This window comes from Octopus bimaculoides, chromosome 1, assembly GCF_046866305.1.
Source record: "Octopus bimaculoides isolate indiv1 chromosome 1, ASM4686630v1, whole genome shotgun sequence".
In the NCBI taxonomy this organism is placed as follows: Eukaryota; Metazoa; Mollusca; class Cephalopoda; order Octopoda; family Octopodidae; genus Octopus; species Octopus bimaculoides.
Window position 1 is genome coordinate 52,897,803 of NC_142928.1, and position 24,827 is coordinate 52,922,629.

The window sequence follows — 24,827 nt, forward strand, 5'->3', positions numbered from 1 at the left end:
AGCTTAGAATTAAAATAAATTATGAAAATAAGATACAAAGCTTACAACATGTAGAGCAAGCAAGCAAGAAAAGCTCCTCATTGGTTTTGATTCTTAGTTGATGTAAGTTCATTTTACTTACACCATTATTACCCTTGTGGAAGGTATGAAAGTTGCAATATCCTATTTCTCCTCTAAAATACAGGGTCTTTGCAACTAGTCACGCGAATCAATAAAAAATAAACTTAAGAAAACTGTTAAGAAAGATATAACATTGACTATATTGAAATACAAGAGCATCTATTTTCTAGTAAAGAAATCAAATACAATTATAAATGTAAACCCAACATTTACTACTTACGAACATATGTTCATATTAACACTACTATTCTAACCCTTGCCAGCACACTGAGAAATGCCATTTTAATAATATGTATAATATATTTGCAAACATTGATAAAAGTTTCTCTTCCCACATTACATGATCCATTGTATCTTTTTTAAAGTTAATTTGGAACAGAATCCCGTGGTTCTCTAAATGGTTACAATTCTGAATTGCTTCTAGGCAAAACACAAGTTAGGAGACCTATGCAAGCTTTCACACATTAAATGATCTATTTAATATGCTTTTAACTCTGAATGAAAATGTCCTGAAAACTAGTTTCAAAAGCTAATACTAGAGAAAAAGTTCCAAGGAAGTTTAATATTCTACCTCTTTTGTAAAATATATACTGCTTATGTAATTCACAACCCTGGATACACTATAACATTATATCTAAATGAAGATGTTGAGAAAAATTTTATGTAAAGATATGTATTAATTGTATGAATTTTTATTTCTAACGTGACTCCTTCCTTTATGATTGTTAGTGCTTAACTATGAGCAGTTTAGTATGAATGAAATACACTAGAAACACAGCAATACCGCTTCATAAAAAATTAAGTATCATCTGAGGAATGGTATTAGCAGAATTGATGGAGAGTAGGTTGTTATGTATAAGAGAAAGAATATGGGAAACAAAACTGAAGCTAAAGATCACACTGGAGTCAAAGTGTGGGTCAAAGAGAACTCTATTAGTATGCTCTGCAGTAGTGCAATCTGACAAATGAATGGAGCCCACAGGCAGACAGTTTTGGCAAGAGATTCATGTACAAGACATAGCTGAAAGCTTTGCCAATATCAGGGGCCACATCACTGCTTTCATCAAATTTCTTGAGGGTGAGATCCCACTTGTTAGTGATATAGGAAGAGTGTGGATCTCCAGTAAATCTGGTTTTATGTACTGGTGACCATTAGGGAGCGAGAAAGATTCAAGTGTTGGAGAATGTTGTTAATAGCTGTTACCATCACCTTTAAGACATTGGAAGTGTACGTATGTATGTAATAGAATAGTTGTTGGCGGGATTAGAGGAGTTGCCTTTCTTGAGAGGGGCACACATTGATTGTGTTTCTAAAGATTGAAAGTAGCACAATAATGGATAATAATTTCTTGAAAGTTGTTTTAATCTTATTTAGTGTTACTGAAAAACAAAAAAGTTGCACAAGTACACATTTTCATCCATCCATCTATCCAATCATCACAACATCAATATTTCTTATCTTTTATAATTGCTCTATGAGGTTTGCTGCCTTCTATCGTGGTGCTCAGAGGACTTCTAATTGTTCAAATGTTGATAAATCATGTAAAATTAAAAGTATGTAGTATATATGATGGTTATTGATGTTATTCTAAATATCTGGTTTTAACAATAGAAACATATTCTTAGCAAGTGAAGAGATCAAAGAATAAGATAAGATCCTTTAGTATCATCATCATTAATTTTGTCATTTATTTGATAGATTTGCAAGCTTGCTCATTTACTAGAGAAAGAAAGCTTATTAAAACCCTGATATAAATGTATCAATAGCTAAGATATGTTTTTACCAAAATAGACTAACTGAAATCATACTGAGCTTTCATTAAAAAAACCAGTGAGGGAAAACAGTTAAATTAAAGAGGGCTTACAATATTTATAATTTCTAAAGACATGTTTTCAAATAAATAACTACTCATTAGAGATGTTATAGGAGAGCATCAATATCTTGTAGAAATGCAAATAATGATAGACCAGTGAAGGTTAAGGAATTCATATGCCAAACAGTTATAGCCTAATAATCCTGAACAACCAATTCTGAATGCTAAATCCCAAACATTGAAACTCCTCAAAATTAGAACCCTCAAAGGTTGATATACTGAAAACTCTTCGAAAACTCTCCATCTCAAATGTAATTAAAGATTAAAATCCAAAACAATTCTTGCATCTTGTTTATCTCTCTTTGACTTCATCCTTTTTGATGTATAAATGCCATTCTACACACTGCCTACAGAAATACAATCTTGAATTCAATGATTTACTGTCATCATATGGAAAGATATGGAAGACATAATCGGGGATGTAGTTTCAATATTAAACACTTTCGGTCTTTAAAATCAGTCATCACTGAATACCAAAACTGATTAAATTAAAAAAGTAATTAATATGGATAATACAAAGGAAGTCATAGAATTGGATATTGCTCCAAAATATAGGTTAACATATACTGTCAAATGCACCACCAGTTGTTCTGCTACACAAACTCAAACTAACCCGTTGTGAAGCTGATGGTATGTTATGACTTCACCCTAAAGCTATTCATCACTGTACATTATACTTGCAGTAAAAGAACAGATGTATTCAATAGTTTAAGAACAAAAGTATTCAATATTTAAAGAATAAAAGTATTTGACAAGGAAACTCTTTACATTCCCAATTCTTAAAGTTGCTGGAACCTATGTTCACCAATGAAGCCTATCCCTGAAATACACTTAAAATTTTTTTGAAGTAATTGTATTTTAATATGTTTCTTAAATAAATAAATCCCATTTTAAAATCATAAGAAATGTCCTTTAAGAATTTTTTAAAAATAATTTTTTTCCTGAAATATATTTTCTGGGGTTTTGAGATTGTGATTTTCAGCATTTGGGGATTCTGATCTTTCAGGATTTAAACATCTGGAATTATGTCATTTGGGACGTTTTTTGAGATTACACTCAAAACCCAGCCTAAGACTATGAGTGATCACAACATGATAAAACTCTTCAACTATATCATTTGTTTATGCCAACTGGATGTAACATCACACCTAAAGTATGTATCAAATGTTTCTACTAGGATTAAATTATTTTGGGATTATATGTAAAGCTGTTAGACAGATTAACAAACTGGTGAAGTAGACTACCATCACAAAATATATAGATAACTATCTTAGTTATTACAAATGGAAAACAAGGTAACATATAGCAAGGGCTATTGTTCATAAACCTAATATTTCCATAATAGCAAATACCAACATCAGACCAAAATTATATAATATGAGAGATAAGCCAAAAGTACCACTTATACATCAGTCTTTTTCACACATTACATTGCACTTATGCTCACTACTAAAATATCTAAAGTTGGCTGCAGTACCATGTCACTATGTAGAGAGTAGAGAAAATTTACAACGAAAATTGAACATTCAAGGTAGTTGCCTTAATAATAAAAGTTACACTAAACGATTTCCTTCTTGTTAAATAAACAATGTTTTGGATTAAGATTTGAGAACTTCTCACCTTTCTAAAATGAGAATATATAGCTAGATAAATAAAGAGAGAAAGCAGTAAGGATATTAATATGTTAATGTATACACCTTATAAACCTCCAGCAACAACAACAACAACAACAACAACAAAAAAAAAACCTACTTCCAGTTTCTATGACAGTGGTACTATTTAGTAAAAAAGAAGCAGAGTGAAATTTTTATTTACACCCGTACTTCCAAAATACAAAAAACCCCAGAAAATACAAATAAATAGAATCAGAAATGTTAGAATTAACTTCAGTTGATCAATTTATTTGATTTTCATCTAGCTTGAGATAATACTTTATACCATTTAAATTTAAATATCTCATTGTAAGTTGATGTCTCATGAAATCAAGGATATAGCAATATTAAATCAACAGATCATAAAAAACATACAAAGCCAAATAACAAGTGTTACACATTTTTATTGATTTTTAAGTATTTTCATTAAAGGAAAACAAAGTGAAAATATTCAAAAGAAACAAATTTTGAATTGCATTTTTTTTAATAAACTGAATTTCTTTTTTTTGTGCAATAAAAAATGAAAATATGGCCAGTTGTGATATACTCATGCAAAGAAATGGAAAACTGCAACGAGACAGCGAGTCTGCTGAGAATAGTCAAGCACAGAATGTATTAACTGCAGATAACAAAAGAGGAAAAGATAAGCTAAACGTCACACACCTTCAGCCAAAGCATTCTAAATGAAGGAGAAAGCAACTGCTTAACAGGCAAAGCTTTCTGAATACTTGAAAAGGGGTTGCCCATCTTGTCTTTTACTCCTACCTGCTTTCAGAATATAGATTTTCTGGGGTTTTTTTTTCAGGAATGCCCTAGTACTCACCAAGTCAGGCTTCTGAACCCCCAACGAGTATATCCTTCAATGGTGTGTAAAATGTTGACTAACTTTTAGTTTAAGGGACAGAGGGAAGAGGTATTGAAAGTTCCATTTTTCTTTCCCATATGCATACCTAACATAACATCATACTAATATTGTGTTGCTATTAGGTTCAAATAGACCACTGATGATTCTATGGACGTCTTACAAAAATTGCAGTAACATGTTTAACTTAAGGCAATTAGCTGTAGTAAAAGAATGCTCATCAAAACTGTTCATTTGCAAAAAATGACTTATTTCATATTATCCTCAATATATTTGAAGTTCAACATCTGAAAAGTTTTGGTGGTGCCTTGATATTTTTGTTGTTTCTCATTGTCTGTGGAATATTATATTTCTACTATTTAGTTTCCTTACGTGGACTTCACAACTGCTGACTTTTTATCAAGAGTTGCAACTGACATTATCAGCAATTTGAAAAACAAATGGAAACATGGTTTCCTTGGTTTGATTAGAGGATCGGCTAACACCACGACTAGGACGTGATATATAAGTTATATTTTCAGAATATATATAATTTAAGTTTATAAATTATCATACAGTTTAGATAATAACGAGTAACTGACATTTACATAAAAATTGTATTGCTAAAGAAATGACTTGCACTTATTTCCATGATCAAAAAAGAACAACATAAAATAGACATATATACTGGAGTGAGGAACAACAAAAGACTAGAGGGAAAATACGGTAGTCTGATTAAAAGGTATTAACTTACTCTTTTGTATTCTCCAGTGAGCGTCTTCTTTCTCCCATCTGCTCTTCCCAAGTGGATTTTTCTTTCTCAAAGGTAGCCCATTTTTCATCAAGTTCTTTCTGTTGTTGTTCTAAACTTTTCTTCATCTGCTCAGCTCTTCGTTGCAACTAAAATTTTATTTCAATAGAATTTATGAATGCATTTTATAAAAAGCTAATTTCTCAATAAACCTATTTTGGTATGATGCTGGGTAACAAGCTATGCCTGCCCTGCCTTGTAAAATCTACCATTCTTGGTCAGTAATAAAGGGTAATGTGTTCATGATGGTCAGTTGTTCTTTCTAATGATTAATTATATAAGAAAAATTAAATTTGTATGTAGGCAAAAGTGGGTATACAGCTGCTTAATGAGTTCTTTTCATTTCTCTGTTTATCTTTTAGGATGAGAATTAGTTAAAAAGATAATTAAATAGAATATAGAATCAAAGAATTCTGGTCTTCAATGAAGCCTGTAAACTTTATACATATAACACACACACACACATTCTTCAAGCATTAATCATGATGTAATCAAATCTGAACACACACCAATTATTAGTGATAATTAAAACTAAAAAACCGTTGGTAACAATAGTCCTTTTATTGTTGACATATCAAAGTAGTTAATGACACACGTATATTCAGAAATTTAATCAACTCACATCAGCTTCAGAGTCCTTTAATTTGGTCTTCTTTTCTTTGACCTTCATTTCGAAAACTTGTTCCATTTCAGCCTCCATCTTCTTCATTTTAGCATCATGTTCACGCTTTTCCTCTTGCATTTGTGTGAGGGGATCCCTAAGAAAAAAGTGGGGATAGAAAAAGATAATTTAATTAACTGTAAATTTTAATAGCTCCAATAATTAGTTTCTTTTGTTGGATATTTTCTTTGTTATTTGCTTTGATAAAATATGTTAATTTTGCTTATCTAACTAAAACATTCAAGTATAAGACTTTATCTCATCTAGAAAATAACTGGAAAACAATGAATACTTACTTTCCAAGAGATGCTTTTACTTTTCCATCAGCAGTGATAGGAGCTAGCTTACTATAGCGATAATTTTCATAATGCACATTATTGGTCACATCTTTTAAATCTTGCATGTGTGTCCTAAGAAAGAATGAATTAAGAAGGAAACATTCTAATAGTCAGTTAATGAAAAAGTATAGTTAATATTGTCCAAATTTAGTTTTCTATTCAACATTATACCATGAAATATATCTGCAGCATTGAGAGCTAACAAATGATTAACAGTTACATAGATTTGTTTTTCTTTTAGTTTTTTTCCTTTTACTATTGCTATGAAAGAGAGTAATTTTATTGACCCTAAATTCAAAGTGACATAAAAAAATCATCAGCATTGCATATTCCAGGCATTAGGCTTTCTGTTTCATTCATCGCGTACAGTGTTCCTAGCTAATTTAATCACTGTTACAGGTGGACAGTCAAAATAAATAAAGACACAAAATTCTTTCACTTTTATAATATTCTCTAACCAAGTAATAATACACAATTACAACATATAAATAAATAATAAATCAAAAAAATGTGAAAACCAATAAGACATATTCTCTAATGCCAATATATGACCATATAGATTAAAAAAGTATGGAAGACCCTACATACAAAATATGTGCATACAACAAATTAGAGAAAAACCGGTATAAACCACCGTTTTTCCCAGTTTGTCCATTTACGCGGGAGCTCTGGGCAAAATGTTATAGTGCATGACCATCCTTGGGACATAAGTAATGTGTGTGTAAAGTTTGGTGAAAATCAGTTGAGAATTGTGGAAATGTGTTAGTCAATATACATACACACATAATGCGATTTATATATACTAAATGACCAATTGGCAGGGCTGTTAAAGCTTTAGATAGATTGTTTAGTGGTAATCATTCTGGATATTAGTGCTCAGAGTTCAAATCTTGCTAAAATCAACATTTGATCATCTTTCCAAAACTAATAAAGTATTGGATTGATTTCTCTCTCTCTCTCTTTTTTTCTTTTTCTGCTATCTGTCCATCTTTTTATTAGGAAGAAATTGGTTGTGGTCAGACCTGGAGAAAGATGAACTGTGCTAGGTCTAAAAATGTCCAAGACATATATATTATAATGAATAATTTAAAACATTCTAAACAGTAAATTGGCAGTAAAAGACTAAATTAGTGGAGGACAATATGCTTTGCATTGTTTGCCTTTCATCCTTTCATGACCAATAAAATGGAAGTATGAGTCATGGAGGGTGTATTGTCAGAATTGTTGAAGCATTAGACAGGATGCTTTATGGTATTTGCTCTAGCTCCTTGTCTTCTGAGCTCTTAGACTTAATCTGACACCTTGTTTAACACTATCACCTGATCCATCGGTGCCTTTGGCAGAATTCACTCTGTTGGAAGTATCCAGGCCTGGTGTCTAGCTTGAGGATAGCTTCCTCTATTCCTCCCATCAGATTGCATTTATAATCTTAAAAAATCTTCTTTATTCAATGATTTACAGTTACAAGCTAATACCTACCAAGTATGTAAAGTCAATTTTAGTAAAACAAAGAAGTATGACAGTGAATTTAAACCTCAAGTTTCAAAGTAGTATTGCATAAATTTTAAAGATCATATTGTAAGGTACAAGCAGCAGAGACATTTGTTTAAGCCAAATAGGCATATAATTTATCAAAGAAAAAAAAAAAGAGGTTTAAAAAATTAACTTAAGATCAAATAAAAATATTCTTCTTTCACTAAATTTAAATAATAAAGAGAGATTAAATTGGCACTGATTAATAACTTGGGGAATCCATTGAAATATGGAATATCAGCTAAATGCCATAAACATTAGATCTTGTGCTCTTTGAGGGTCAAAAGTATTGACAATGATGTAAATATCTTCTCATAAAACAGTATATAGTTAGCACCAAGATTAGACTTTAGAACATCATCATCATCATTTAACATCCAAACTGTCTACATATAAAAATCATAAAAAGAATTCTTTTGAAATCACAAGGATTTGTATAGTATCATATTTTGTCAATTCCAATTTATTTTATTGGTGTGTAATTTTGAATAAACTGCTACCAGAAATTAAGAAATATCCAAGTAACTGATTTAGAACAAAAGGGTTCAATCGAGTCTCTTTAAATATTTTAAACATTTTCTTACCGAATCAGCATATTTCGAAGAGCAATAAAGTCATTATGCTCAAGATTTTCAACTGAAAGTAAAATAAACAAGTAATCTATTAGTGATCATTATGTAATTACTCCAATAAAAGTTACAAATAGGCAAGTATGTGCACTTATTGGTGCAGAAAAATAGGTATGTTCACAGAATTTCTGATGCCATCAGTATGAAAAAAACACAATAGCTAACATCATCATCATCATCATCATCGTTTAACGTCCGCTTTCCATGCTAGCATGGGTTGGACGATTTGACTGAGGACTGGTGAAACCGGATGGCAACACCAGGCTCCAGTCTGATTTGGCAGAGTTTCTACAGCTGGATGCCCTTCCTAACGCCAACCACTCAGAGAGTGTAGTGGGTGCTTTTACGTGTCACCCGCACGAAAACGGCCACGCTCGAAATGGTGTCTTTTATGTGCCACCCGCACAAGCCAGTCCAGGGGCACTGGCAACGATCTCGCTCGAAAATCCTACAGGAGCCAGTCAGGCGGTACTGGCAACGGCCACGCTCAAAATGGTGCATCTCATGTGCCACCCGCACAAGAACCAGTCCAGGGGCACTGGCAACGATCTTACTTGGCTTGCCGGGTCTTCTCACGCACAGCCCATTTCCAAAGGTCTCGGTCCGTAGTCATCGCCTCGGTGAGGCCCAATGTACGAAGGTCTTGCCTCACCACCTCAGCCCAGGTCTTCCTGGGCCTACCTCTTCCACGGGTTCCCTCAACTGTTAGGGTGTGGCACTTTTTCACGCAGCTATCCTCCTCCATTCTCACCACATGTCCATACCAGCGCAATCGTCTCTCTTGCACGCCACAACTGATGCTTCTAATGTTCAGCTTTTCTCTCAAGATACTTACACACTGACGGGTATTCACATTGACATTACACATCCAACGGAGCATACTGGCTTCATTCCTTGCGAGCTTACGTATGTCCTCAGCAGTTACAGCCCATGTTTCACTGCCATGTAGCATGGTTGTTCGTACGCATGCGTCATACAGTCTGCCTTTTACTCTGAGTGAGAGTCCCTTTGTCGCCAGCAGGGGTAAGAGCTCTCTAAACTTTGCCCAGGCTATTCTTATTCTAGCAGCTACACTTTCAGCGCACCCACCCCCACTACTAACTTGGTCGCCCAGATAGCGGAAGCTATCGACTACCTCTAGTTTTTCACCCTGGAATGAGATAGAAGTTGTTTCCTGTTTGTTTGCAGTCTTTATTGCACCTGAACATCTGCCACAAACAAAAACTAACTTGCTAGTTAACCTGCCTTTGATGTTGCTGCACCTCTTATGTGTCCATAGCTTGCACCGGGTACATCTTATAGAGTTACTACCTACTCCTTTTCTACATACTGAGCAGGGCCATCTACCTGAAGGGGTTTGTGTTTTATCTACCTTCCTACTTATTAGGATTTTGGTTTTAGCTAGGTTGACTCTAAGGCCCTTCAATTCTATATATAGTGTTAACATATTTAATGCAAAAAGTTTACTGGAAAAAAAAATTGTGTATCTTAAAAAAAAACCAAAAGCCATAACATTTATTGATTATTATCATTTAAATTTTTTTTGGTAAGCAGGGAAATTCTTGCCAGTGTTATTAAACTTACTGCCCCCACCCCAGATTTTGTAGTCATAGCCAATATGCTTTTAGCAATGGTGTGAGTACAAGATTTTTTACTTGGTCTTTACTATTGTCAATCAATTGCCAGTATATAAAAATAGTTAAAAAATGATTTATTGAAAGTTTGGAAAAAAAATTCTTAGATTTAATTTTAAACTAAAGTCATCTTTATTTTACTTTTATCTTCGAAAAATATTATTCTAACCTTCAACAATCCCCCATGGATATTGACGTCCACGCATTCTCTTTCCATTGCAGTCAATCACAGTGTTACTGCCAACAACAGCGAAAGGAACTCGGTCCTAAAACATAAAATGTTATACTTTTACAAATAGGAAAAAGAAATGTTTAATTTACTCACTGTAAAATGTATTAATTATTTGAAATTATGAAGGGAGAAATGGTATAGATACCTATGTGAGGTTATTTACCATGGGTGCTACCTTAGTCGTTATAATGTTAGTTACATAATATATAGTTACAAAAAAAAGTTGTAAACTCCTTGCTAATTTCATAATAAAAGATGGCATTTACAATTTTGATACTAATCACTCATATATATGTGAGTGTGTGCGATATATTATATATATGTATCATCATCATTGACTATCCACTTTACATGCAGGTATAGGTTGGACAGGTTGACAAGATCTGCCGAGGTGCAGGGCTCTGTTGGGCTCCACTGTTGGCTTTGTCATGGTTTCTACAGTTAGATGCCCTTCCTATTACCAACCACTTTACAGTGGATACTGGCTGCCTTTTTTGTGACACTGGCACTAGTGAGATTGCCAAGTTTGCAAGATAATGAAAAAAAAAAAAAAAAAAAAGGAAGGGAAAAGCTCCCTCAACTGAATAGGAGTGTGTTTAAGAGATGGGGAGGTGACTTTATGTCAGGTGTTGAAGGTTAAAGTATGAAAGAGGGACAGGCACAGATGTCTTGCTATAGAGGAGATACATAGCAAGCCCATATTATATAAAGGTGGATGAGAGTAACTGGAAGAAAGATAAAGATGGTGGTAACAGGGTACCAAAGTATACTCTCAAAATACAAGAAGGTTGGTATAAAGGAGAATATAGATAATATAGCTAGAGATGAGAGTGGAGGTGGATCATCATCATTATCATCATCATCATTTAACGTCCGCTTTCCATGCTAGTATGGGTTGGACGATTTGACTGAGGACTGGTGAAACCAGATGGCTACACTAGGCTCCAATCTGATTTGGCAGAGTTTCTACAGCTGGATGCCCTTCCTAACGCCAACCACTCAGAGAGTGTAGTGGGTGCTTTTACGTGTCACCCGCACGAAGGCCAGTCAGGCGGTACTGGCGACGGCCACGCTCAAAATGGTGTATTTTATGTGCCACCCGTACAAGAGCCAGTCCAGGGGCACTGGCAACGATCTCACTCGAAGGTCCTTACACATGCTGCGGGCACAAGTGCCAGAAAGGAGACGCTGGGCACAGGTGCCATCACGATTTCGATTGCCCCAATAAGTCTTCGCATATATATATCTATATTTATATATACATACACACACATATATATAGTTATATTTATATATACATACACACACATATATATATTTATATTTATATACACACACACATATATATATATATTTCAACACCATTATATATATATTTGTTGATTTTATCAAGGTAGCCCCAGTAGTAATTCATGTATCTTAATAAAAAATATTTTTAAGAATAGCAAGACATTTTCTTTCATAATATCTCAAAACCCATACTATTCCTGCCCATTTTAGTCTCTTTAGAATAATAAATAATAATGATAATGAAATTATTGTGTATAGTGCTGAGGTGCACTACAATTTATCAAAAGTACATGTACAGTACATACAATTATGTACAAAAGTCAGGAAAGTGAACAGTGTATGAGTCATGATATACATGTGTGCATGCGTATGGAGGTGGGGATATCAGGTGTAGTGTTGGCAAATTTCAGGAAGCATGGCGGTTTTAAGGGAAGCAATGTCTCGGCAACTAACAACTGATGCCAGTAGTTTGTTCCATGCTTCAGCAACTCTGAGTGTGAAAAAATGTTTCTGAAAGTCATGGGAGCTGTGCTGTTTTCTGACTTTGTAGGAGTGCCCATGTGTGTTAGACACATGTAGCTCAAAAAGGTGGTTGTTGGCGCAATGGTTAATAATTTTGTGGGTGTTTACTAAGTCAGTTGCCAGACGTTGGAACTTCAATGTATCTTTACTCAGGGAAGCAAGGTGTTCAGAGTACAGTAGATGCCTGATTGCGTGTCTCTGAACAGTTTCCAGGAGGTCATTGTCCTGAGCAAGATAGGTGTTCCAGACTGGTGATGCAAATTCCAAGTGTGGCCACACCATAACCATATACAGCCTTAAATAAACAGCTGGAGAATGGCCGACAAAGGTCTTGCTGAGTAATGCCAAGACACCCTCGGCTTCCTTGACAATTTTAGAGATGTGCTTTGTCCAGTGCAAATCGCTGCTGACAGTAATGCCCAAATTACGTTCACAAGAAGACTTCTTGTTCCAAATATTACACACTATTAGAAAAGCTACCATCCTGCTTTATTAACAACAACTTAAGCATTATCTTGTTGAACATGAAAGAGGTGGTGGAAGATAAAGGAGAAAAATAATTTCAAAAGCAATTCTGAAATGGTTAATTGATATAAAGAAATTAAAAAATTCATTAAGAAAAAAATTAAATGTAATTATATAATGAAAAATGAAGGTGAATTCATTGTTTCTAATCAGAACAACTAGTTTATGAATCCTTTTACAACAGCTTTATATTTATAATACCATCATTTAACATCCTTGTTCTATGTTGGCATGAACTGGACAGTTTCATGAGGATCCAATGAGTCAAAGGGCTACATTGTGCACCAGTGTCTGCTTTGGGATGGTTTCTATAACTGGTTGCCCTCCCAAAGTCAACCACTTTACAGTGGGTACTGGGAGATTTTCTTCATGCTACCAGCAGTATTTGAGGTTGCTGTGTAGCTCAAAACTCTACAAGCCTGAGGAGGAGTATGTGTGCTGCATCCTTACGTTAGATGGGGTTTAAGGTACGAGGGAAGAGGCTGGGGTAAAGCAGGTTTTGTTATAGAGAAGCTACATGACTACTCACATTTAGGAGAGACAGTGAGAATGAACTGGTGGTATCTCCAAAGAAAGAGATAGTGGTGATGAGGTGTCTAGGTGCACCTCATGTAAAAAGAGTAGTAGTGGGAAGGGTTTGCAAGAGTGTATGGGAGAAGAGCTAGAGGAAGTGGGAAAGATTGGGAGGGGTTGCATCATTTGGAGAGGCTACAGGGATGCTAACAGCAGGGTAGAAATGACCTGTTTGTTAAAAATCTAACTTCAGAGAGAAAAAAAATGTATTGATTGTTCTATGTAGTTCACTCTGAAGGCCTAATCAACATACAATACTGATTTTTCAAAATTGATAAAGTTTAACATAAAAGTTATTATTTTAGACAAAAATTACAATTTTTTTCTTTTGCTTTTCTTTCCAGTCAGTTGTATGATGGGAGAAAAAGGGTGATATGTTTCAATTACAGAAAGGGATGACGTTTTTTTTAATCCCAGATCAATATTTAAGGTTTAATTTAGTTTATGATTTACCAGAAAATAAAACTGCCATGATAAAATTATTGGGAAATGTTAAATGATTTAAAAATACAGACATGTCTATGTAAAAAATAAAAAAAATCAACAACAAAAAACCCAAAACAGAGTCAAGCTATTAAAATGTGTTTCTACTTCACAGAGTTAAAACCATTTTATATATGTTGATCATTCAAGTAACTAAAGAATTTAACAGACTATTCATACTTCCAAGGTCTCCTTGCTTGACTCTCATTCATCTACATCCATAGGAAAAGAAAATACATATAGTATGGAAAGCAATTTTATGAAAATTAGGGCTCTGTCGTCATACTGAATGAACAACTACTTGAAAAGGTGAATCATTTCAAAACTTAGGCTTCCTTTTAATTAAGGGATGGTTATTTATTATAGCAAAATAGAAAAGTGGTGACCCTGGATATTCTAGCTGCAACCAGTCTATATGTTATGTATCTGAAATCAATGTGTCTATATATTATGTACCTGAAATCAATGTGTTTATACAGTTGAAGCTATGAAAGTTATTGGTTGTCATTTATCTTCATGAATTGAATCCTAATGGCATGAACAAACGTTAAATGTTAAACACAGACATTTTAATCATAAAACACTTTTTAAATCTTATAAACAACAACTCTATAAAAAGGGAGTGGGGGGAGATAAAAACAAAATCACCACATCTAATTGTCTAAAATGAGTTAGTAATAAGATTAAAAACTCTTAGAAAATCTTGAATTTTGCAGGAAACTGAAAGTACGTATCACATTCACTGACAAGATGAAGAGTTATCAAGAGTTATTGATACATCACACAATATAACTTTCTATTCAAAATTTATGTTCAAAACTACAACGAACAGTTGAAAGCAACCATTGAAATGCAAAGTTATAAATTGTGTCTTTCAAACCTACCACAATTAATGAGGACTGTGAATCACATAAACTAATTAAAGACATAGTCAGGACACCTTACAAACTCACTATTGTCACAGGTTGAATGAGTTGATATAATTCCCAATTTTTATGCACTTAATTTTTTTGAATTTATATATATATGCCTCATCTTCAAAATGCCTAGTTTACAATAGAGGCAGCTGATGAAGGAAAAGTTCCATAAGTGGCTCGTCTGTTTTCCTATGTGTTCATTCTGTTGTCCGTAAAAAAAGTCCATTTTTTTGTACTTTGTTTATGTTCCCGTTCCTTTTTTGACGTCCTGTACCCGGATATGCATTTTTATATACATGTAGATGTAGGTATGTACATATATGTATGTATACATGCATATGCTCATATATCATTTGTATTATATATATATATGTGGAGGTGCAATGGCCCAGTGGTTAGGGCAGCGGACTTGCGGTCATAGGATCACGATTTCGATCCCCAGACCGGGCGTTGTGAGTGTTTATTGAGCAAAAACACCTAAAGCTCCATGAGGTTCTGGCAGGGGATGGTGGCAAACCCTGCTGTACTCTTTCACCACAACTTGTATATATATATATATATATATATATATATATATATATATATATATGTATATATATATATATATATATGTATATATATATATATATATATATATATATATATATATATATATATGTATATATATATATATATATATATATATATATATATATGTATATATATATATATATATATATATATATATGTATATATATATATATATATATATATATATATATATATGTATATATATATATATATATATATATATATATGTATATATATATATATATATATATATATATATATATATATATGTATATATATATATATATATATATGTATATATATATATATATATATATATATATATGTATATATATATATATATATATATATATATATGTATATATATATATATATATATATATATATATATATGTATATATATATATATATATATATGTATATATATATATATATATATATATATATATATGTATATATATATATATATATATATATATATATATATATATATATGTATATATATATATATATATATATATATATGTATATATATATATATATATATATATATATATATATATATATATATATATATATATATATATATATATATATATGTATATATATATATATATATGTATATATATATATATATATATATATATATATATATATATATATATATATATATATATATATATATATATATATATATATATATATATATATATATATATATATATATATATATATATATAGGGCATAATTGTAATAATTAAACATATATAAATGCCAAAGGCATGAAGAGTATGATTTACAGATAAAAACATTGAATGAGAAAAATTGTTTATCAAGAATCAAGAGTTCAGTCATCTAGAAAAGAATGGCATTAAACATTTAACATGTTGCAATATCCTATTCATAGTTTGTAGATATGTATTTTGACTTTGTTGCAGTAAAGATTTACATGTAATAATATTTTGCATTTACTTATTTTAGTAAAGATGGGATAGGGTATTTAAATGGAATCAAACTAAGTACAATGTGTTGAAGTTATAAATTGTTTGTTTTCTTCTTTAAATAAAAAAAGCTCCCCACCCACCAATCGAGAATAATAGTGAAGATAAACTGTGGTAGCAAGATCAAATTTAATTCAAACATTCAGTTTGTTTAATTTTGATATTCCTCAATTATAAAATAAGGAAATATATTTGCAGAGAGAAAAAAAAAGCACAAATGGTGCCAAATTATAAGAATAGTAAAAAAAAAAAAAAGAAGAAATTAAATAAATAAATATAATAAATAAGTAAGTAAATAAGCACAATTAAGCAAAACATGCAGAATTGAATAAGAAGGTCCTGAAAAGAATTTTAGAAAATGACAAACAACAATAAAACAAGAACATAAGCAAACTTTGAACCTACATTGAATGTTAAGTATTAATCTATAATTAACTAAAATTATAATTTCTAATAATTCAATGCAGCTTTGGATTAGGTAAAATAAGTTAGAGCTTCAAAAAACTATTATTAATAAAATAAAACCAGCATTTTTCATACTGATTGATTTAAAAGCAATGTTTTATATTTCTGAGTTTAACCAAGAACTAGTTTTTAGTATTAAAAACGTTAACAAACAATATATATATATATGTGGTAAGTTGCAGAGCACCAACCAACACTGACTCATTGCACTAGATTAATTAATTAGTTTAACATATTTCTCTTGGCTGACAATTATTTTGTAAACTTCAAAAAGTCCATAGTTCCAATACTTGACTGCTCAGCAGATGAGAGATCTTATCCAACGGGATAAGATGCCAATCTATAGCAAGTAAATTTGCCAAAAGTTCTGATACCTATTCCCAACAGGTGGGAACTAATGAACAAAGAATAAAGAAAGCAAGTTAAAGCTAGTTATGATAATTTGGTAACAGGATAATGATTTTCATCACAATGATGAATATTCCTAGTATTTACTGTAATAAAAAAAAGAATCCAGAATATGAAACTGGCATAATATTCTTTTACTTGTTTCAGTCGTTTGACTGCAGCCATGCTGGAGCACCATCTTCAGTTGAAGAAATCGACCCCAGGACTTATTCTTTGCAAACCTAGTACTTATTCTATTGACCTCTTTTGCCGAACCGCTAAGTTATGGGGATGTAAACACACCAACATCGGTTGTCAAGCAATGGTGGGGGGACAAATACAGACACACAAACATACACACACACACACATACATATACTATGGGCTTCTTTCAGTTTCCATCTACCAAATCCACTCACGAGGCTTTGGTCAGCCTGAGGCTATAGCAGAAGACACTTGCTCCAAGGTGCCACGCAGTGGGACTGAAACTGTAACCATGTGGTTAGGAAGCAAGCTTCTTACCACACAGCCACACCTGCACCTAGAATAATAAAACACTAAGAATAAGATTCAGTTATATAACTTATCTACACAATAATTTTCCCTGCAACGTATTTTTAGTCGAATGAATCAACTCCAATACTTTATACATATTTAAGACAGGCTTCTTTCAGTTTCCATCTACCAAATCCACTCACAAGGATTTGGTTGGCTTGGGGCTATATTAGAAGACACCTGCCCAAGGTGCTATGCAGTGGAACTGAACCCAGAATCATGTTGTTGGAAAGCAAGCTTCTTACTACACAGCCACACCTATGCCTATTAACATTTTTCATTGCGATATCTCTATCAATATAAAGTTACTTTGAATTTAAATACATTTATTATTATGATAAACTTAGTGATCTATTTCAGACTGAGAAAAATAATGATTAATCACAATATTTACACAGGAAAGATGATTAGATAAACTCAGTATATTCTTGTTATTTTATTGACCTAAGAGCGATGAGCAAAGTTGGCTCTGGAAATCAGAAGAATAAGGCACCAAATGAAATACTATAACACAACTGGAAGTGCTTTAGTATTGGCCCTCATACATTTAACTAGAGAATTAGTGCAATAATGTCAGTAAAAGTATTTTCTGCATTATTTATCCAGTTAGTATATACTGTCATTTAAACATATGGTATTTATTTTAGAAAACATATGGCATTTATGCTCAGGTCATAATTTATAAGAATATTCAGCACATTCTATTTCAGAAGTTACAGAATTCATATTGGTAGTATGAATTCATTGGTAATTGGTAAGTTACAGAATCCATATTGGTAGTAAGAGTTTAAATTTCATAACTAGATAATATCAAATAAAATATAGTATTTCAACCATTATGGTTTCTATTTCATTAACTTTAAGTAGAAAATCTCAAAATACCACTTTATGACAACCCTCATTTTAATTTTACTTAAATGGTTTCAAAAACAAAGTGAACTTACGCATCACCTTCCACTCACAGAATAAAGTTCCTAAATACTTTAATGCAGAACTGAGTAGAACATGAGAAAAATAATTATGGTTGTTTCGTTTGCTATTTAATTGAATTGTAGCTCAGTTGGTAGAGCAGAAAACTGTAGTCTGTAGTGTAATTAAATATCAAAAGATATGTCCAGTAGAGCAAAGTAAATATATTACTTTTTGTATTATGTTAATACAAAGTATTTAATCTCTCCTAAACTATAAAAAAATAACTAATAATGACTTATCCTGGGGATGTTGTTTTTCAGAATAAATTAGCTCCAATAATTCAATATTTTTTCATAATCAACCTTTTAATATATAATCTAATGTAATTTAAAACTGAACATCATTAAAATTGTTGTTCAGCATTTTATTTTCAGTTTTATAGTGGAAAACCATCTCTTCCAAGTATTACTGCTAACATTTATGAAAATATTGAGGAGACATTTCTAATGTAATTGAAGAAAGATATTTTTTTTGTTTAGAATAAAAGAATGCAATGGGCTAACAGAAAATGCTCAATTATATCCAAACCAGCTTTAAAAACTACTTTAAACTTTCTTCTGAACAAAATTCTAAATAATCTGGATTATTTAAAACCAATAGTCAATATCTGGTATTGCTCAAGTTAGCGATATTATGAGAAAGTAATATAAAATTTAATAACTAAAACTGAACACTTTTAAATAACAATTCTAATGAATGAAGCAGGAACTAGTTTTTATTATACAAATGAGTGCAGCAGGAATAATTTCAAATGTGTATAACATCTCACTATTAGCTGCATTTTCTAATAGATATAGGCAGCTCAGATTAAATATAGAAAAAAAGGGAAATGATTATTTTACATTCAGTGTCAAGTAACACTCAATTTCAGATGTGAGTGAGCTGTGAAAGTGGACTTCAACATAAACCACTTTTTAATAACCTTGTATAAACATACAAATAGTGAGTGACTAACATACGAAATCACATTAGATTATTAGATTTATATATTATCATGAACACCGAGATAAAATGTGCCAGTGAACATAAAAGTTGCATTTAGAAACTAAAGCACGCCTAATGCTATTGCAATAGCAACAACTAAAACACATACGTTGCGATACTATATTAGGTACAGACATAAAGGGAAAAAGAAGAGTTTGGGTAAAGAACAACAGGCAAATGGAGACACTATAAGACATGAAAAAAAAAAAAAACAGAAAGCAGAAAATAATTTAGTTACATACCTTGAAGAATTTACCGCTTTTTAAGTCTTTCTGAAAGGTTGAAAATAAAATAGTGTGCAAGATCCAACTTAGCAGACAGCTAATTCTTCACTTCCCAGATAGGTATGAGATAAGATACTTTTAGAAATGTGAAAACCAACTTAATATTTCGGAGATTTTTTTCAACTTCTATAAGTTTTTAAGCATATAGATATTGTTGAATAGAATTACTGCATATATGTGTATGTCTATGTATACTTGTACACATATGCATGCACACCGATTTAAATAATTAAATGATATTAAAATGAAACAGTTCCTGAATTGATAAATAATACAATTTCTGTACTTCATCAAGAATAGTATATAAAAACAAAATGTATATTAAGAAATGAAGACAGATGTTTGTTAAATAATAGTGAAATGCAACTTTTGTCATAATAATAATTAGAGATGAAACCGAAGTATCGCACAAGAGTAAGATTTTATAATACAATTAGTATGAGAACCTCAATAAAAAATCAAGCTAAATAGTAAGATTTCTTTAATCATCTACAGCTACAATCATTGTACATTAATAAAAGTTGTAAGAGTTTTCTTCTAAAAACTAAAGAAAAAAGAACGAAAATTTCCCTATTATACAGAGATATGAACTGATAAAGATAAAATTCAAAAGCATCCATGTTTCCACACATTACTACATTTTCTAACCCAACTTCTATTTATCTAGTTATTAATAATAGGTGGAATAGAATACTAATCAAATATAAAGAGCTAGTTCAATAACTCAGTCTTGCAACTACATAACTTGAAATTTAATTATAGGCCTATATGTTTAAAATATATTATTGGTAGAGCAGTTAGAAACAAAAATTATGGACAGTCTTACTTTTGACACTATTTCTATAAGTGAGATTTTTTCAAATTGTCTTTTGGCAATACATATCCTGTGGTTAGGCTTGAACTTAATGTATTTATTTTAAAATCTAGCCAGCCACAAGGTCCTGAATAAAAGCTCCTGAATGGCTAAGAGTATATAAAGTGTGCTTAAAATAAAAGTTATAGAAATATGGCGTGAAGACAATCAGTTTGATCATTCAAAAGGAATAGGTAAAAGAAAATACAAAAAAAAAAAACAAACCCAAAAAACCACAACAAACTTAAATTAAATTTAAATGAATCTAAGATAACTGAAAATATAGTAAAACAATATTTTAAAAAAAGTCAACACTAATGGTAGTTTCTAGCAGTGTTAGTGTAAAACTGTTTAATAATACACCAACATCATTTCAATAACAGCAAATGAGTTATAGTAAGGCAGAAAGTTATAAGGCAGAAAGCTATTATATTAATGTTATTAGTACAAATAGCAAAGCAGGATGATAGTTTAAAAGTTGGCAAAATTTGAAGTAATATACTAGAATAGCATATATTAAAAACCCATTAAATCAATTAAACTAATGAAGGGGAAAAAAAAAGTTTGGTTGCTAAATATTTGCCACAAAATACTAAGCATTCATTAATGCTACTTCAGGCAAAGTTTTAAAACAGGGACATAATTTTGTTAAAAGTGTCAAGAATGTTATATACTTAATCATATCTATTAATACAATTTTAAATTAATGACTTGGATAAGTTTCCCCCAGTTTCATCACTAAATATTTTGAAGTATCTTAATAAATATTAGTAAGTACATTGTGGAAGAGTCATAGCTTTTTATGAACACAAAAATCTATATTCAAAAATCTTTCATTTCTTTTTTAATTCTAGTTTATTCTGAAATGTCAACAATTTCCGTTACCCTTCTATGACTTGGTCACTGTTACAATTTCAGTGCACAATTGTATCAGGAAGCAGGTCAGAGAAGTGCAGTGTTGAGACTTCATAACAGACTGTGGTATGAAAGAATGTGAAAGTGAATATAGCTCTGCAAAAATGTAGCTGTTTCAGTTTCAGCATAAGATCTCGGATCAAGTCATCTGCCAAAAAGTATGACACTGGAATTAATAAACTTTATAATTCACTCATATAAATTTAGATAAGTTGAGGATAAAAGTAGTACCATATTAGACAATCCTAGGCAATTTGAAATGCAATTGTTTTTAGATAATTAAAAGAATAAATAAGCAAAATAAAGCTAAACATAAAAAAATATTGAAGTATATAGGGTGGCAGAATTTTGAAATAGTCCTAAAAATTCCACCTGCAATACAAAACCTGCAAAACATAACTTCGGAAGATTTTTTTCAATAAAATATATGAACAACTTTATAAACTATATGTAAAAAATACTCTCATATTCAAATAAGTACTTTTATGACATGGAGGTGGGGAGCAAAATAAATCACCACAAATATTTAAACAAAGAAAACAATTATTAACAAAGAAATACAGTGTAGAATAAACAAACCTTTAGTAATTTCTTCTGCAGTTTGTTTTCCTCTTCATCATCACATTCAGGAAACTCATAGATTTTAATTTTATGCTGCGCTATTTCATTTAAAATCTGCATAAGATAAGTCAGAAGAGATCATGGAATGGAGACAATGAATATATTCTTTGACATAATTTCATTCATTCTACAAATGTACATAATATAGCTAACGTTATAGAATTATTATATTTAATAAAAGATGGTGTTTTCTCTCTCTCACTCACTCAAAATGTATGACAACAGATACACATCCTCTGAATAAATATATGAATTGAATAATAAATTAAAAACAGGTGTAAAGATGAAAATTATATTTGTAATAATGAGTGAAGACTCGATCCATTTTCCTATGCATGCATTTGAGATCATTAGGTGTTTTTTTTTATATTCACAAAGGCTTTTGTTTCAAGCAACACTTCATGACTAATAGTCAATACGATCTCGTTAATTTTCAAAACTCTTTTCTTAATCTCCAACAACAATAGTTACTTATGATTCATAAACATCCAATACCCAGGTTAATTAAATTACATACTCAATTTCTCATCTTAAGTTAGATATTTTGTCTTAAAATGCTTAGAAATACCAAAGTTTTTGCTACTCAATTTTGGAACTGTTTTGTTAGATTATCTGCATATAAATTATCATCCAATGTTTTAAAAAATTTTTTATTTCCATAGAAAAAAGAATTATCCCCCTTGTTTTAAAAAACTAAAGGAAACAGAAAATGCAAGGGAGAGATACAAGCTTCAAGTTGCAATTTTATCTTGTATGAATAATGTTAGCTTCTTAATTCAGTTTAAACATATTAAACTCTTACAATCCTAAAATGCATAAAACTGCAACCAATCACTTTTGTGCATGAGGGACAAAGTCTAGCTTCATTCTGAATTCTATAAAGAATTTCTTGTCACATGGTTTCCTGTTCACATTTAATCGAGTGAATTTCTCTGGATTTTGCTTCCTTCAATTTATGAACATAATGGCAATGAATACCTCAAGTTAAGTGAATTAGAATTCAGTGACATTATCCATTAATTTAATTAGAGAAAGAGAGCTTAGACATGGACACAAAGAATTGGAATATTTCAGTTTCATCTATAAACACCAACTAAGTGACATTGGAATTTACTGATTCTGAGCAGGAGTGCAATTACCACATAACTGATATGGCTTCAATAATTTTCTTAATAGATAGTAATCTTTAAAAAAAAAAAAAAGTACTGATATATTTTAAATGTGTAGTTTCCAGATTTATGAAGAAAACATAATTATTGTAATAAAAGTGAACAACTCTCATTTGTTGAACCTTACAACATCATTGAATGGAGGAAATGAAAACATAGCTTGGAATCCTTTTTTGAACGTGTAGCTTCAAAGTTACAAAGACTAGCTGGAGCACAATTTCAGCTCTAAAACAGGAAACTGATGCCCAGGAATCAATATCTTGTAACTATATGTGAAAACACCTATGTGTAATCAACTTAACTGTATTCAACCTATCTTGGCAGGTGAAAGTGACATGACTAAGTAAAAACCACATTCACAATGTACACCAATGGTCGTTATATTGTATCAGTAAACTTCATCCAAATTCATTCCATTGTCATATTTTTATGATTTTTAAACTGGACTAATTACATTTCATCAAAATCTCTAATTTCTAACAAGACTGGGAGATTTTGAGACAGAAAGAACTATAGAGTTTTAAGAGTTAACATTCAGCTTAGCATTATATAAAATATTCAAATTATCACTTATAAGATAACATTTTAATGCTTAAATCATCATAGTTAATGAGCTCTTTGCACACTTAGATTGCTCCTATTTGATAAGGACAAAAACTCTTGAGTTTGGTGCATTTTGCTCTTTTTATTAGGCTACCTGGAAGAGGTTACTTCATTATAATGGTGGTCTAAGCAGGATTTTGAACTTAGGGCTGAACTGAAATAGATACTCCAAAGCATCCTACTCAACATTCTAATGAATCTGACAATCTGCAACTCTGGAATGGTATTTTATTTAACCCTGGAAGGATGAAAGACAAAACTGATCTCAGCAGGATTTGAATTCAGAGTGTGGAAATCTAGAATGATTTCAACAGATAGGAAGAGGCTATTTATTTCTAAAGTATTTCAATACTTATAATGAATTACAAATATACATAGCTCCACATAATATTGTCCAACAACATAGTAAAATCAAATTTAGGTTTTTCATTGTTATACATGTGTATTCTGGATTTTAGAATAGATACATCATATCCAGTTATAAAACACTCTCATCCAACCCATATCAGTATGGAAAATAGATGTAAAAATGACTGTTGTATTGAAATCATGAAAGAATAAATACAAAATAAATACAAAAAAAACTTACAGTTTTCTTGAAATCTCTGCATTCATCTGGTGTCAGTGTATCAGCTTTGGCAACGAGTGGAATAATATTTACTTTATCATGAAGACGTTTCATGAATTCAACATCAAGCGGTTTCAGTCTGAAGTAGTTAGAGAAACAATTATTTTATTACAGATGAGCTTTCTTCTTTATGACAAATATTTAGTTTTGCTATATATTACCAATTAAAACTGTTGAAATTATTA

The 24,827-nt window shown here is 31.3% G+C and overlaps 1 protein-coding gene across 10 annotated transcripts in view; it reads right to left on the reverse strand.

Annotated features, from left to right (window-relative positions):
- Positions 1 to 24,827, reverse strand: part of LOC106873280 (septin-7) — a 93,835-nt gene that overhangs the window by 12,607 nt on the left and 56,401 nt on the right. For 6 of the 10 annotated variants that reach the window (XM_089358494.1, XM_089358447.1, XM_014920578.3 and 3 more), the window contains exons 6-13: positions 24,604 to 24,721; positions 22,201 to 22,296; positions 19,812 to 19,841; positions 10,263 to 10,359; positions 8,415 to 8,466; positions 6,256 to 6,369; positions 5,921 to 6,056; positions 5,242 to 5,387 (exon numbers count right to left, since the gene is read on the reverse strand). In XM_089358494.1, coding sequence (XP_089214620.1) covers positions 5,242 to 5,387; positions 5,921 to 6,056; positions 6,256 to 6,369; positions 8,415 to 8,466; positions 10,263 to 10,359; positions 19,812 to 19,841; positions 22,201 to 22,296; positions 24,604 to 24,721 — 789 coding nt within the window. The remainder of the gene's footprint in view (positions 1 to 5,241; positions 5,388 to 5,920; positions 6,057 to 6,255; positions 6,370 to 8,414; positions 8,467 to 10,262; positions 10,360 to 19,811; positions 19,842 to 22,200; positions 22,297 to 24,603; positions 24,722 to 24,827) is intronic. The other 4 variants (XM_089358230.1, XM_014920579.3, XM_089358402.1 and 1 more) reach the window with 1 other exon arrangement.